The 14,452-nt window shown below is 39.3% G+C and overlaps 1 protein-coding gene across 4 annotated transcripts in view; it reads right to left on the bottom strand.

Annotated features, from left to right (window-relative positions):
• Positions 1-14,452, bottom strand: part of ELMO1 (engulfment and cell motility 1) — a 300,684-nt gene that overhangs the window by 197,272 nt on the left and 88,960 nt on the right. For all 4 annotated transcript variants that reach the window (XM_068203774.1, XM_068203793.1, XM_068203781.1 and 1 more), the window contains one exon: positions 6,325-6,360. In XM_068203774.1, the coding sequence (XP_068059875.1) occupies positions 6,325-6,360 (36 nt within the window). The remainder of the gene's footprint in view (positions 1-6,324; positions 6,361-14,452) is intronic.

Genomic DNA, 14,452 nt, shown 5'->3' with positions numbered 1-14,452 from the left:
AAAACAGCAACCCTAGGAAAGGCTTTCTTCTAAAAGCTTGCACCAAATCCTAATGCATCTTCATGACAGAATACTTCTACAAATAAAAGGAATATTAATAATATTATTATTAATTAAATGAAATAAATTTCAATTTTTTTAATTTAAAAGGTAGGCCATATAGGTTGAAAAGTAGATAAAAATCTCTCCCACCATTAGACTAAGCACATAATGTGGCAGAGATAAATTTTCTCATTTATTGTTTTAAAATTTAGTCAGTTAACCTGTATTTAGTATATGAATGCTCTTCAATAAACAAATTGTACATGAAAACTAATCCCCATCAACAAAAGGTAAGGTTTAGAAGGCTTACTTAAACTGCATTAAACTTGTGCATGGATATTCATCTTCAGAACAGCAGTGGCTGGAATGTAAGGGGATCAAACTAACCTGGATTCACCAGTCTCATTAAGTCTTCTCATCAAAACTATTGATCAATCCTACCAGATTAATACTGATTAATCCATACTCCTCCACAGCTCTGGGGAACAAACTGGGCTAATGGGGCTGACAATTCTGGTTTGAATGTATAAACCCAGTTTTAGTAGATCTGACAGTGGTAAAACCATTTGGGATCCAGAAGGTGAAAGCACTTTTCAACTTAAAATGTTCAGACATCTCATCAGATGTCACTCCAGCGTCTCTGCTTCAAATAATTAATAACTGAAGAAGTGCAGCACTGGAACTAATCAAGCAGCAAGAAATACTTCAGCTCTATCAGCACTACGCATACACACTATGTGCTTCTAAAATATATGCCTATACACATGCACCTGCCCACGCATGTAAACACCAAGTGCCATTGCAAAAGTCAAAAACCAGACTTAAGGGATAAGCATTAGGAGTAGCACAGCTAAAGATGAAAGCAATCTGCAGGGTAACTAGGGCAAGATAAGGATTAAAGCATCTGCATGGGGGAGGGGAAGGGTGTTGATTCATTGTTAAGTGCTTAAACACAAGCGGATAGCTAGAAATAGACTTTTAAGTAATTCGTTTCAAAACACACACACACAGACACACTCACTATTAAGAGTGGCAGACAGAGGCTAGAAATTTCAAAGTCATCAAAGCTGGTTTATAAAATTAGCAATCTCTTAAAAAATGGTAGGAGCTGTTCAAATCAAGGCCTCTGTAAGGGTTTTGATCATACAAGAAGTCCAAAAAATAATGGGGCCTTTTTCTCCATAAAATCTTTTTAGAATAATCCATAGCACAAGGCACAACAGTTCTGTAACTATCAAACTCTTGCTGCTCTGGCTAAATTACTTAAAAGATTGAGGATAATTCCTAATGAAGGTACTTTTTAATGCAGCAAGAGGGGAAAAATGATCAGAAAGATGCACTGTGTAATTGCAATTTCATATCTCATTAACATTGACATCTTAATAACTTTTGCTCTCAGGCAAGCTACTTCTACAAGCTCTCCTGAATGCTGCTCTGGCTCTGGCTCTTGGATGCCTTACATTGGGACAACTGATGAAATTTCACTATTCTTTGCTAACACTCCTCTTCTAACCCCCATTGTGAGAGCTGGACATGAAGCATCTCCTCTCCCACAGCAGGTCCTGGCAAAAGCCTGTTAGGCAGCAGAAAGCTGAGGTTTGCAATGCCATCAGCTGTCCCAGCATGACCATTCCAGTGAATGGCCATGCTCTAATACAGCCTGTGGGTCCTCAACAAACCTGCCTGAAGATTAAGGCAACAGCCGCTTTCTACATCTCTAGGCTTTAGAGAAATACCAGGTCAAACATGTTAATTTAAATTCCTAAGAATTCTCTGTATTCTTACCTTAGGAAACTGTGAAGGAAAAAAACCAAACCCAAACCATTCCACACATTTTGATACTAGTTTTTCTTTCCTGAAAATAAAAATGATAGGAATGTGCCTGTGACCCTGATTACCACACCCGTCTCTCACATTCCTTCCTAGTATCATTTCTACAGGCTAAACCATCTTTTTATCCTGTGTGCTTGTTTTGAAAGATGCCTAGAGCAACTTGGATTACCTTTCAAAACAAATTAATGACAGTTTAGAACCCAAATCCCCTAGATGTTTTTAAAAAAGAAATTTAAAAAAATCTCAATCCATGTTTCAAACACATAACAAAATGAACATTTTATCACTGTTATGAGAGAAAAAATACTTGCCTGCCCAAATGATTATGTAAATCAAGATAATTAGTCAGGCTCAACTGTCATCAGGTAACAAACAAAGGAATACAAGCTTTTACCAAGCTAGATGGAGTGTCTCATATTTTACATGAAAAATACCTTTGTGTAGTGGAATCTGGAAATTAATTGTTGCTTGTCTTGCAACCAGTGTACAGCCACCAGCCCACTGGGACTAGAAGCCAAAGAATGTGCACCTTTACACAAACTACTTTCATGGGCGAAATAGAACCCAAGCTGAGCTCTAATTTTGCAAGGGAAAGCAGCAAAGAAACAATTTAATTGGGCAGGAGGTAACAGGAGAGTAGCAGGCTACTACTACATGCAGGAGTGGTTAACTAAGTCCCTTATCTGGGCTCACAGCCTAATACTGGGCAGCTGAAAGGCCTGACATCACTGAGGTCAACATCAAAGAGTAAGAACAGTTTTTTAAATTGGAGCTGTCAAGGATAAATGGCCATGAATAAATTTAAACAGGGGAACAGAATATATCTAATCATCACAAGACAAGAGCTCTGGAAAAGCCATGGGGGCCAGAATCTAAATCTAAAATGAAGACTGATGATGTAGCAGGATGCTTTGCCAGCACAGTGTGAACTTTATATTGCTATGGCTCCTCTTCACTGCTTCTACACTGCCCTGTTTCTTCAAGCAACCTTTCCAAGGGTAAAACTAAGCCACTGTCAAATCAAAGCAGGAGCAAATCACACCTACTTGGTACTTAGTACAGATGAAAATGATGGAACAATCTGTGTAGTAGCTGCCCCTATTTTTCTAGATGATTACAGAAAATGCACTTAACTGCTACACAGCAATCTACACAGATTTTTTTCTTTTTCATTGTGCTGGCTAAGCACTACTGAAATATTTCTTTGTGGTGCAGTTTCACTGCATCATTAAAAGGGGTCAGCCTTTTAATGGGAATTAAACCCATAGAACCCTTGTTCTTGGAATGCAAGGGATTTCAAATTCCTTGCATTCCAAGAACAAGAAAGAGCTTTGTAACCATAGTATCAGGGTTTCACTATTAAAATTTGAAAATTAATTTTTACTGAAGAAAAACAAGGTGTGAATTTTAAACATAACTGTAAATATTCTTGAATAAATCCAAGTGTAGATACTCTTACTATGCAGTATGACTAAATCCACTTAAAGGTACATTAAGCACAGGAAACTAGCCCCGAGGAACTATTACACACTGAAGATGTGATTATAATTACCTTTTTTTTCTTATTCCCCATTTTTTAAATTCCTGGTTTTGTTCATTTCATGGCAATTTCCTCAAATGGACTACTTTTTCTAAAAGCCCAAGCATCACTATACTGGAAAAACACCACTCTCCAATCAGTTTGGTTTGACTACAATTTAGCACTCCAATGCAGAAGTCAATTAATAGAGCTGTTTCATGGGATCTTTAAAAATTTATGATGTCATCCTGTACATCTGAAGTAACTTGTTTTTTGTTTTTTTTAAATTAGCATTTGGTTCCTTTAAGTATCTTTAGTCAAGAAGACAGGAAGTGGATGCTGAGAAGTGCTATAGTTTAGTTCATGATATCAATCTCTGTGGGGTATTTTATTGTTCTCATTTCACTGGATCTTTTCCCACTAATACATGAGGGAAAATAGTCAATAGATATTGGATAACTACACTCATAGAACACTAGTGTAAACACTTTGCTTTCAAAACATATGAGCAAACCAGCTTCCAGAACTATTGGTTTCACATCCTCAACAATGGCTCTGGTATCTTTTTCAGAACAAGTCCCAAATTCAATAATTTTTGATACTTTATTGTATTATCTCACGTACTACTGCTGAGTAGTAAAATATTGATCTTGAGGAAATATTAATATCTGAGTATCTCCATGTAAACTGAAGTTTCTACTGGCAGGATTTAACTTCCAAAGCTAGAATAAACTTTAGTCACAGACATGTTCTTTACTACTGTATTTACTGATGTGATACATCTACATTGACCAATAAGGATCCTCTTAATAAGTATCTTAATAAGAATCAAGTGGGTAAAAACCTTGTTCTCATGAATCAACAAAGCTAAACTGTGTAAAAAAAAAAAAAATTCAGGTCATCAGTCAGATCAGGTCCGAAAACCAGGGTGGCAAAGCAACAGTATTTCAGTACTGTCCTGAGGACAAACTTAATCCATAGAAGCCTACTGTGTAATAGAATTTGGAAACAGAGAGGTGCTGAAAGACTAACTATTCTTCCACAAAGAACTATTTTCACAGCAGTGAGGAAATGCTGTCTAAAAGGACAGGAGATACTTTGTCTCACCAGGGGTGATCATAGAATCACAGAATTTTTAGGGTTGGAAGGGATTTCTGAAGATCATCTGGTCCAACCTGCCAAGGCAGGGTCACCTGGAGCAGGTTACTCAGGAACACATGCAGGTGGGGTTGGAATGTCTCCAGAGAGGGAGACTCCATGAACTCCCTGGGTAGCCTGATCCAGTACTCTGCTTCCCTCAATGTAAAAAAGTTCTTCCTCATGTTGAGGTGAAATTTCTTGTGTTTTAGCTCACAGCCACTGCTTCTTGCCCTGTTGCTGGGAACCATGGGAACGAGTCTGGCATCATCCTCTTGGCACCTGCCTTTGAGATATTTATCTGCATGAATGAGATCCTCTCTCAGTCTTCTCCACACTAAACAGGCTCAGCTCCTGCAGCCTCTCCTCTTGAGATGCTCTAGACCCCTAATTATCTTCATGGCCTTCCAGTGGACCTGTCCCAGGAACTCCATGCCTTTCGGGTACTGAGGGGTCAGAACTGGACACAGCACTGCAGGCGCGGCTTCACTAGAGCACAGTAGAGATGGAGGATCACCTCCCTTGACCTGCTGGCCTCAGTCTTCTCAGGATATCATTGGCCCTCCTGGCCCCAAGGGCACTGCCAGCTCATGGTCAAGTTGTCATCCTCCAGGACTCCCAGATCCTTCTCTCCAGAGTTTCTCTCTACTTGGTCAGTCCCCAACATGTACTGGTGCTTGGGGTATTCCTCCCCAGGTCCAGGACCATATACTTCATTTATTTGAACCTCTTTAGATTTCTCTCTACCCAATTGTCCAGCCTTTCACAGTCTTGCTGAATGGCAGCAGACCCTTCAGGTCATGCTGCCAAGTGGATGCTGCCAAGAATTCCATAAGCTTCATGGCATTTTAACAATTTTCCTCATAATCTAAACTTTTCTATTATGAAACAATTTACTTTGTATTAGGTTAAGAAAGTGAACTTAGCAGAAGGATTTCAATTTCCTGCCAAATTTATTCTTACTGTATAATTTATTTATTAGGCAACAATTTAAAAATAAATGTTTTGGAGCTTGGTTTACAGCAGATTTGTGAAAGTATGATTTAGCACAGGTTTGGATGGGGAATCTGCATTTCTTGCATGATAAATCACATAAAGCTCCCAGAATTACAGACATACACTAAATTGATTATTATTTTGCTTCCTTGGGTGTTAGCTATACTTGACATGTCAAATTTGCAAGCCAATCAAGATATTAGAACATCTATTGGGATCCAAATTTATCAAACAATGCCTGTGCTTAACTCTGAGCAAACAGAAGTATTCTGTTCAAAGTCATTGGGGAAATAGGCAGGGAAATTCTGATATGAGGCCATTTACTATTTTACAGTTTTCCTTTATGCAGCTATCTGCAACAACTAGATTAGCTGGGACCAGCAAATAATAGGAATTAAAACTGGGGCAATGACCTTACTTTTCACCTCACTAACACAGACCATTAAAATTGCCAACTATCAACCACATAAGCCAATGAAATTCAAGAGAGAAATTGGGAAAGGTGGAGAAATTATTTTTTTGCTGAAATTGGAAAAGAAAACAAAAGCTTTACTTCAGAAATAGTAAAAGTCCCTGCTGAAGTGACAGAAACGAAGCACTCATTCCATAGACAAAGCAAAAAAAGGCTTAATCAGAAAATTTTAACAGGCATCAAAGAGCAGAAAATAGAGAAGATTGAAGGCTTGCTGATGCATATGCACAGTTGTATTTACATATAAAGATTAGCGCAAGGGCCTGAACTCAGTCATGCAAAAGAAGAGGTAGTATGCAAGGTGATGATCTAATCAAGTTCTTACCAGGGCTTCATTATCTTCTGCAATTTCTGATATCGTCTGCAAAATTAAAACTTGCAGGTGAGGAAAAACACTTTAAAACATCTGTACTCTATTTACTGCATACAACCCCCCCGTACTTGAGCCATAAAATTCACAGACATGCATACAATAAGAGGCAGTAAATTGCTAACAATTTGCTGTGAAGAGAAACAGTTCAGTAACTGGTAATGGACACTCCAAATCAATTTGAAATATTTGTTCAGAACAACACTTGTGTTAACTTCTGTTAGGAAAAAAACATATCTAGACATTCTAATTTAGTAAAACATTTGTGTAAAAAGCCTTTGATACAAAACAATAAAGGTTTACACATTAAGAATGTTCTGTCCTCTTTCAATGACATGTAACCCATTGCCTGGAGAACTCTTTTATTTACTTGCAGTCTCCACCACTAAAACTGGTGTCAGAGTCATCAACATTGTTGAAAGTTGTGTAGCTAGGATGGTAAATGGCACCAAAGATAGATAGCCTCTTTTTAAAACACCACTTAAACATATAAAAAATAACAGAGCTAGAAAGAAATAATAGAAAAAAATCCATCTCTTACTTAACCATTTCTTGTGCTTCCTAAACCTATTTCATAGTTTTATTTCAGAGGCTTGACTGCAGTTCCATACAGGGCAGACAAGTGTAAAAAGGACAAAAAAGACGTCCCTCTTTCCTTTCTGCACCTTCTCCCCAGGTCTTCCCCTTTGCACTTTCCCTCACAGCAAGCTGCACAGCAGTGTCATTCAGCTCAGAAGAGCTCTAGGACTACAAGCTCTCCAATCACTGATTCAATTCTCTAATTCTCTCCCAGAAGGCAGCTACAGTTTTGGGGCTTTTTTCCCTTTTGGTAAAGCAGTAAATCCTCCCACCTTTTCAAGAGGAACCAGTCTCAAAGAGGGCAGCTTTTGGGCTGGCTTGTGTGAACGTCAGTGGAGAAAACACAGAGAACATCACGGGAACAGTGGTTTGAAGTCCTTCTCTGCCAGCTGTGAGCTGTAATACTCATGCCTAAAGATGGTGCTGGCACAGTTTACCATGTAACTAAACACAGACTGGGCTACAGCCTAACTCAAATCAGAGAAGTTACAAGATTTTCTCCTTGGATTTCATGCCCTTGGTTCTTTTATGCTACAACATCTATCTGTGCAGCCAGTAATAATGAGCAAACAAAAAACATCCTGATGATCAGACAGCCTTAACAAGCAGGGGAAAATCCCCTCAACATGCTTTTATGAGCAGTAAAATTCAAAACAGTTTCCATAGTAGGAGATCCAATCTTCAGCAGAATGCCACTCCTGTGCTTCTGCAAACTAAGTGCTTCCATGCTGTGGCAGATTCTGCTAAACCACCAAGACCAATTGCCACAACAAATGGGTTTTGTCATCTCCCAAAAGTGCATGGCTCCTTGCAACTTTCTGCAGCATGTCAGACAATCTTCATAGCACTCCTCCCAGGCCAGTTTTTAAAATAGCTGCTTTCTTCCAGGTGCTGACTTTGGCTAAGCAGCAAACAAACTTGAAATTAGCACTGTGTTTTTCTGGTAGAGAAACAAGTGTGGTGTTTGCAAACTGGTAGCACTTCAAAGGACAGATTCTGTTTTGCCAGAGATTTCTCACAACAGGCTCTAATCAGAACATTTTCACCATGACTGAGACAGGGATTACAGAACAAACATCTGAGTTCTAAAACAAAGCATTTAGACAGTAACTCTCTTAGCATTTACAGAGCTCTTATCCAGCATGAGTTAATCAACAACCAGTTAACCTGAGGTCAAAAAGTGTGCAAAGTAAAAGAAAATGTAAATTTAGAATAATGTGCAGAAATAATTGAATTATATAAGACATTTCTGGTGAAGCAATACAAAGACAAAATTTTGACTTCAGAGGAAAGATAGACATTGTATTAAATCAAACAATTTCCACTGATTTTTCTTGCTTTGGTGTGACTAGAGCAGCAATCAATCTAGGACATCAAATGTTGCAGCAACACATGATTATAGATTGACTTTTACTACTGAAGATGTGGATGAAGGCTGTTCTCTAAAGCAACACATGCTAATTTCATCTATCATCAAACCAAAACATAATAGAGAAGGAACTGGTATGAGTAGGAGTTCCTCTCATATTTACCCACAGACCATGCAAAAGTCACCAAGGAGGAACCAAGCTGATTCTTCCAGCAAGCCAGCCTGGAAAGAAATTAAGTACAGTCTGCCACCTCTATCAGCTTTCCTCCTTCTATATATACATAACTTTTTTTCTCCAGAGGGCTGACTCTGTGGTAGCAACCAAACAGCTCTGTAGAGCCCTTCTTGGTGAGTTACCAAGGTAGGGTCAAAAATGCTGAAAGCCTTATTGATCTGGACACTGTAATTAGCTCAATACTGATATTTATCTTTTTTTCTTTTTTTTTTCCCTAAAGAAAGCATCCCTCAATTGCACTTGCATAGATGGGAACAAAACCATGGCCAAAAAGCAAATGTTATAAGGGCAAATTAAATAGCAATTGTGAAAGGCTGAGATTCTATAGTGGTGAAAGACAAAACCAGCGATTTTTACACAGGCAGGAATCTCAAAATGGATGCCAATCTAATGCAAAATAACATGAATGACAAGTTACCAGGTTAGACATTTTTCTACCATAATATGTTTCCTGTCTGGCCTCAAGGGCACATTGTGATACACTTCCAAATGAATCCCAAGGAGCAGCAGTGAGTTCTCTTCAGACTTTCTCAAGCACACAGACTTACTACTTGCTCAAATACTGCAGGTTACACCTTGAGCAGCTTCCAACAGAGACCAGATTAGCAGGGACCTGACTAGATCAACTCCTATCTGTTCATGTGCCAAAACTGCCGTACAAAGACTAAAGATACCCCAAATCTAAACCCCAGCTGGAGTAACACACAGTGCACAGGAAGGGCTTGTCTGAACTGGGGAAAAAACCTAAAACATCCCATTATGGGGAGCAAATGTGGAGCCACTGTAGCTAATGATACCAAGACCTAAAGCAGCCACACCACTTCAGCACAACAATTGTTTCTGAGCCTGCACTGTTTGAACATGAGCAGAATTGTGTAAGAGAACCACTGAGGATAAAAGCTTTTCATGCAGTATGACCCCAGACAGGGCCGCTGTTACCAAAGGTGGAAGATGTTCACAAAAACCTCCTCCTCTACAGAAACACTGATGGGATGATGGATGAATGACCTGCCAACCACATTAAAGCACCATTTGGCTATTGCTTTTCAGGCAAACACAAGGATAACACACATTCTAGATAGCAGGCAGTGCTTAGGAACATGATAAGAAAAATTCAAGAGTACAAATTTCTGGCTTCTGTTTGTAACAGGTGTGGCTATCGGAAGCATATGAAATCTGGGAAACACTTTGACTTGGAATAAGCCACAAAATTACTATTACTATTAATCCTGGAAAGTTGCAGAAGTGGAGATTTTAAGCTCTTCCCCTTATTTTTGTTGGTTTTTTCAAATACTACAGTTTTGTCTGGAGTTAACAAAAAATTAGAAATTCATTTTGCCCACCTTCATACTCTGGAGAATATTTGGAAATATAAATCCACTGCTGGAGTTACTCTTTTTATAACATTTTACAAAAGTGGTTGCCAAACAAGACCCAGTAAAAGTGTCTCCTCTCCCCATCCCTCTTCCTGTCAACAGGGTGTTGATATCACCATTTTAAAGAGGTCATTTAAATGCTAATATTCCCAAACACAGCAAAGTAAAAAAAAAAAAAAAAAAAAAAGCCTGGAGAAATAGCATTTAGGATGGAGGGACCAGCAACTCTCCCTGTCTTCCCTCCAAAACGTGATCTTTGACAGTTCCACCTTCAGATGACCTTGAGATTGGCTCAGTTGGTTAAAGCACGATGTTAATAACACAGAGGCTGTGGTTCAATCCCTGTAGGGGCCATTCACTCAAGAGTTGGGCTGTGGTTCAATCCCTGTAGGGGCCATTCACTCAAGAGTTGGACTCGATGATCCTTCTGGGTGCCTTCCAAGTGAGACGATTCTGTGATTTTATCTAAAGCCCACAGTGTGTGCTTTGCATATGTAAAAGATGTAAGAAAAATTGTACTTGTGTGTGCTGAGAGGGAGGGTGTAATCCAAGCCTGAAGACTGATGGGGAAACAAACCCAAAATAGAACAAGCAGGAGAAAAGTAAACCAACAAAAAAAGCCACTCCAGAAAAAAATCCTACTCCTCCTTCTTTCTTTATGGAAACTGCACTGAAAGATGGAACTGCAGCCCTTTCTCATTCTCCTGCCATTACAATCTCCACAGTGGTATAGTAGGATTACCTGATTTTTATGCACTCTTTTGGATTTCTGCCTCACAGACAATAGTCACCCTCTCCCGACATTACAGAAGCACTAAGAAATTAAGATTACATAAAACCCCTGTTGGACAAGAATTGATTTTGGCAGCAATGTCAGATTAAGTAATCTATGCTTCCAGGTGAAGCTTCACAGGAATACCTGAGCCTGTTTGAAACCCTGTGCTGTCAAAAATACAAATTAATTTTCTCCCTTCATTGGCTGAGTTTCTGACAGTTTAGAAAATTGAATTGCATCACTGAAGAGTCAAATAAGCATTGGAGATGAACAAGAGAGGGGGCAGGTACTACACAGCCAGTAACCAGGAAGGGTGGAAAAGGACTACTTTATATAGTGGCAAAAATCTACAAGCTTAGTATTGTTCCTATCTTCTGAAAATTCATTTTCCATTTATCTAGTGAGTTGGGCTTTCACAACTGTTTTCTGGGGCAATGCTGTGAACTCAGTCAGGGAACTAAACTGGGTTAAGGAATATTGTATTAAAAGTAGCCTCTACTGTCACTTTTCATAACCTATACCAATTTCCCAGTCCAGCTTGGTAGAAACAGTACTGGTATAACTCTCCAGATGAAGCAGGACAGGAACAAGTTACTGTGAGCAAGGGCAGCTTAAACATTTTGACAGCACTGCTGAAATACTCATTAGACTGGGATGGAAAAAATCACCAGCAGGTATTTGAGCAACTGTCCCAAAAAGCGTGCTAAAGTCGGAATAACTCCAAACCAATCTGTCTTCAGTTTTCCACTGGGCTGGTATACAGTATTATCTCTGTAAGACAAGCCAAGAGCTAAAATTTCACTGAACAATCCAATTTGTCCTTAAAGCATGCACAATTGATCTCTCAGAGACTTCCATCTGTACAGCAGCCAACTCTGGAACTGCATGTGCTCAATAGAAGGCTCCTCTTAGTCAAGACACAAAACCCATACAAATACACATTTATTTAGAAGCTCACATGAACTTGATCTAGCTGCATTTATTATTTCCAATAGGAAGATGGCAAAATTTAATGACTAAAATTAAAAACAAGGTGGTTTTTTCTCCAATCTGTATATTAGGCAATTACAACTCCCTTATAATTAAAACTATCTGCTAACCAGGCTATCTGCTACCCTGTCTTAGCAGCATCTACTAGCATGTTCCTGTGCCATGGCAGTATGACAATAAAGCTGCTCAGCACAGCCTCATCGATGAAGCAGATGTCTGAAGAACAATCTTCTCAACAGCAGCATAAACAATTCTGTTCTGGTTACTGTCAAGACAGTTAGGCTTAGCATAGTGTCTCCTTTTTTTTTTTTTTTTTTTTTTTTGGCAGCAACTGTCTGTTATTTCAGCCAAATGGCAAGTCATAGAGATCAGGACAATGCCAATTTAAAAAATGCTGAAAATTCTGCATAAGCCTTCCTCCTTTCCCTCCCATGAGACCACCCTTATTATTATTACTAGTAATAACAAAAATAAATATAGATTCCTTTTATAAACTCTTTGGTCTTTCAGTATTTAGAGCATGTGAATTAACATTTTCCTTTTCTTGCTTTATAAGGCATTATGAGGATTTTTTTCCTTCTAAGGAAGGCTGAGTCTGCTCCAGTCACACAACTATTCTGATACATCAAGTAAAAAGTCCTACAACTTTAACAGTCTTCTGCTACATCAGAAAGATTATCTGTGCAGACATGATTTTCTGAAACACAAGTTCTAGGCTCGACTATGGAATACAGCTCTGAATGAGAGAACTATGTTATCACAGTTGAGGCAGCAAGAAGACATGACTCCTTCTTCCACCTTGATTCCTGGAAATATTTTTTATCAGTCATTAGGACACCTAGGACTCAGCTGCATTGCTCATTTTTGCCCCGTTTTAGGGCATTGCATTCTGAGGGGGAGTGGAAGCAGCACACCCTTACACTTCCCCTTTAGACAGTCTGTACACCTAAGCAGATGGACTGCACAGTCAGCTTCTCTTAACTAGGCATGGACTGGCTTCTGAACAAAAAGTTTAGCATTAGGAGTGCTGTGGAAATCACTTTCTGAAGTCTCAGAAAAGAAAAATAGCTGCCTGCACACATCCACCCCACTCTTTGGTGATATAAATGCACAGTCTGAGAAATTATTGGACATCATGGATAATTATAGATTGGAATCAGCATTTTCTTGTTCATCATGCCTTGTCTTGCAGTCTTTTCTATAATTTATAGGTCACCCAAACCATAAAAACAAACATAAAACTATCTTTTTTTTTCCTTTTTCAGTTAATAAGACTCGTAGTCATGCTGTGGAAGTAAGAATGTGCCTGAAGGAAAAACAAGATAAGCCATCTCAATCAACAAGATCAAGATACATGTGGACAGTTTCTGAGATGTTGCATCTCTGCTGATATAAAGATATTCATATTGACAAGATGCACTCTTAGCTTCACTAGGGCCCATGCACCCTACCAAACCCTACAGCTTTGTGTTTGCATGCACCATGCCCACAGTTCTCTATTCTCTAACATTCTAATTTTCTTCAATATTCAGGAATATAACATATGGAAAACTAACTAGGAAACACTGTTATTTCTTGTCAACTTTTTATGCTACCACTTTTCATCACCTGTGAAATGAAAGAGAAGCAACTAGAAATCCAGGGATTTACATTCTCTTACTCTGGTCACTGTACTTTAATAGCCATCAGCTTCACCGAAATAATGACTAAGTAGCACAATAAACAAAGCCAACTATAAATAAAACATTCTTCCTCAGTGAAAGTTATATAAAAAGATGGAGTCTTGTTTTCCAGAGACTACCCAGTAAAACTTAATTACACACTCAAATTATAACTTAAGAGCTGCCTCTAACATGAAATTCATGTGCAAAGAAAACCTCAGAGCAACTTTGCACTGAGCACGATGGCACTTCTAATGAGCACTGCCTGGTCCCTCAGGGAAAATAGAAAATAAAGCTTGAATTAACAAAATTCATCAATTTCTAGCACAGCTGCAGCACACCGTGAACAGAGGCGCCACTCAGCCTGGCCTTACAGATGTAGGGCTGTTCCCAGCTGCATCAACCCACGGGCAGCTGGCACAGCACACAGAGGGGATCCCTACAGAGCACCAGCAGCCACCCCACAGGGTACGTCCCATTCCCGCTCTCCCAGAGTCTCAGTGCCAGTCCCCAGGGTGCAATACAAGAGCAGAGACAGCCACCACCCTCACACTATTTCACAGCACATCTGCTCTCATGTTGTATCACAGTGACGCACCTAGGGTCTATTGCCACAAAAAGGGCCTTTTCTGCATCCACTCATGACCAGCTCCTCTCTTGCTTCTTCAAGTCATGAACAGAAACCTAATTTTAGAGAGTTAGTTTTCTAACAGAATTATGTACTTTGCAAAAAGTTAACAGTCTGGATTGGCTTTGTGAAGCACACAGACACTGGAACCAACTCCTGGAACCAGCTCCTGGAAAAAAAAAAGCAGGACTGGGCTGAAGAACAGGGGTTAACACAAGAAATAGGAGAAGGCAGGGAGCTGCTCTCAGCAGCACCAAGACAATAGGTTTGTCTCAGCTGTAGGGGTGACTCATAGCCCCATTCAAACAAGGCTGGCTCTACAGGAGTGGCACCAAGGTGGCTAAGATAGTGAAGATATAACTTAAATGCATCTTTATAAAATATGTTGTCTTCTAAAACATGAAAGAAGTTTCTGCCCCACTCCAAAATTTCTGGCTCCTCATTCCTCTTCTAATACCTGTCCCCTGCCC

This window comes from Anomalospiza imberbis, chromosome 1, assembly GCF_031753505.1.
Source record: "Anomalospiza imberbis isolate Cuckoo-Finch-1a 21T00152 chromosome 1, ASM3175350v1, whole genome shotgun sequence".
Lineage (NCBI taxonomy): Eukaryota > Metazoa > Chordata > Aves > Passeriformes > Viduidae > Anomalospiza > Anomalospiza imberbis.
Note: the sequence above shows the minus strand (reverse complement) of the source record. Positions and strands in the feature narration are given on the sequence as shown.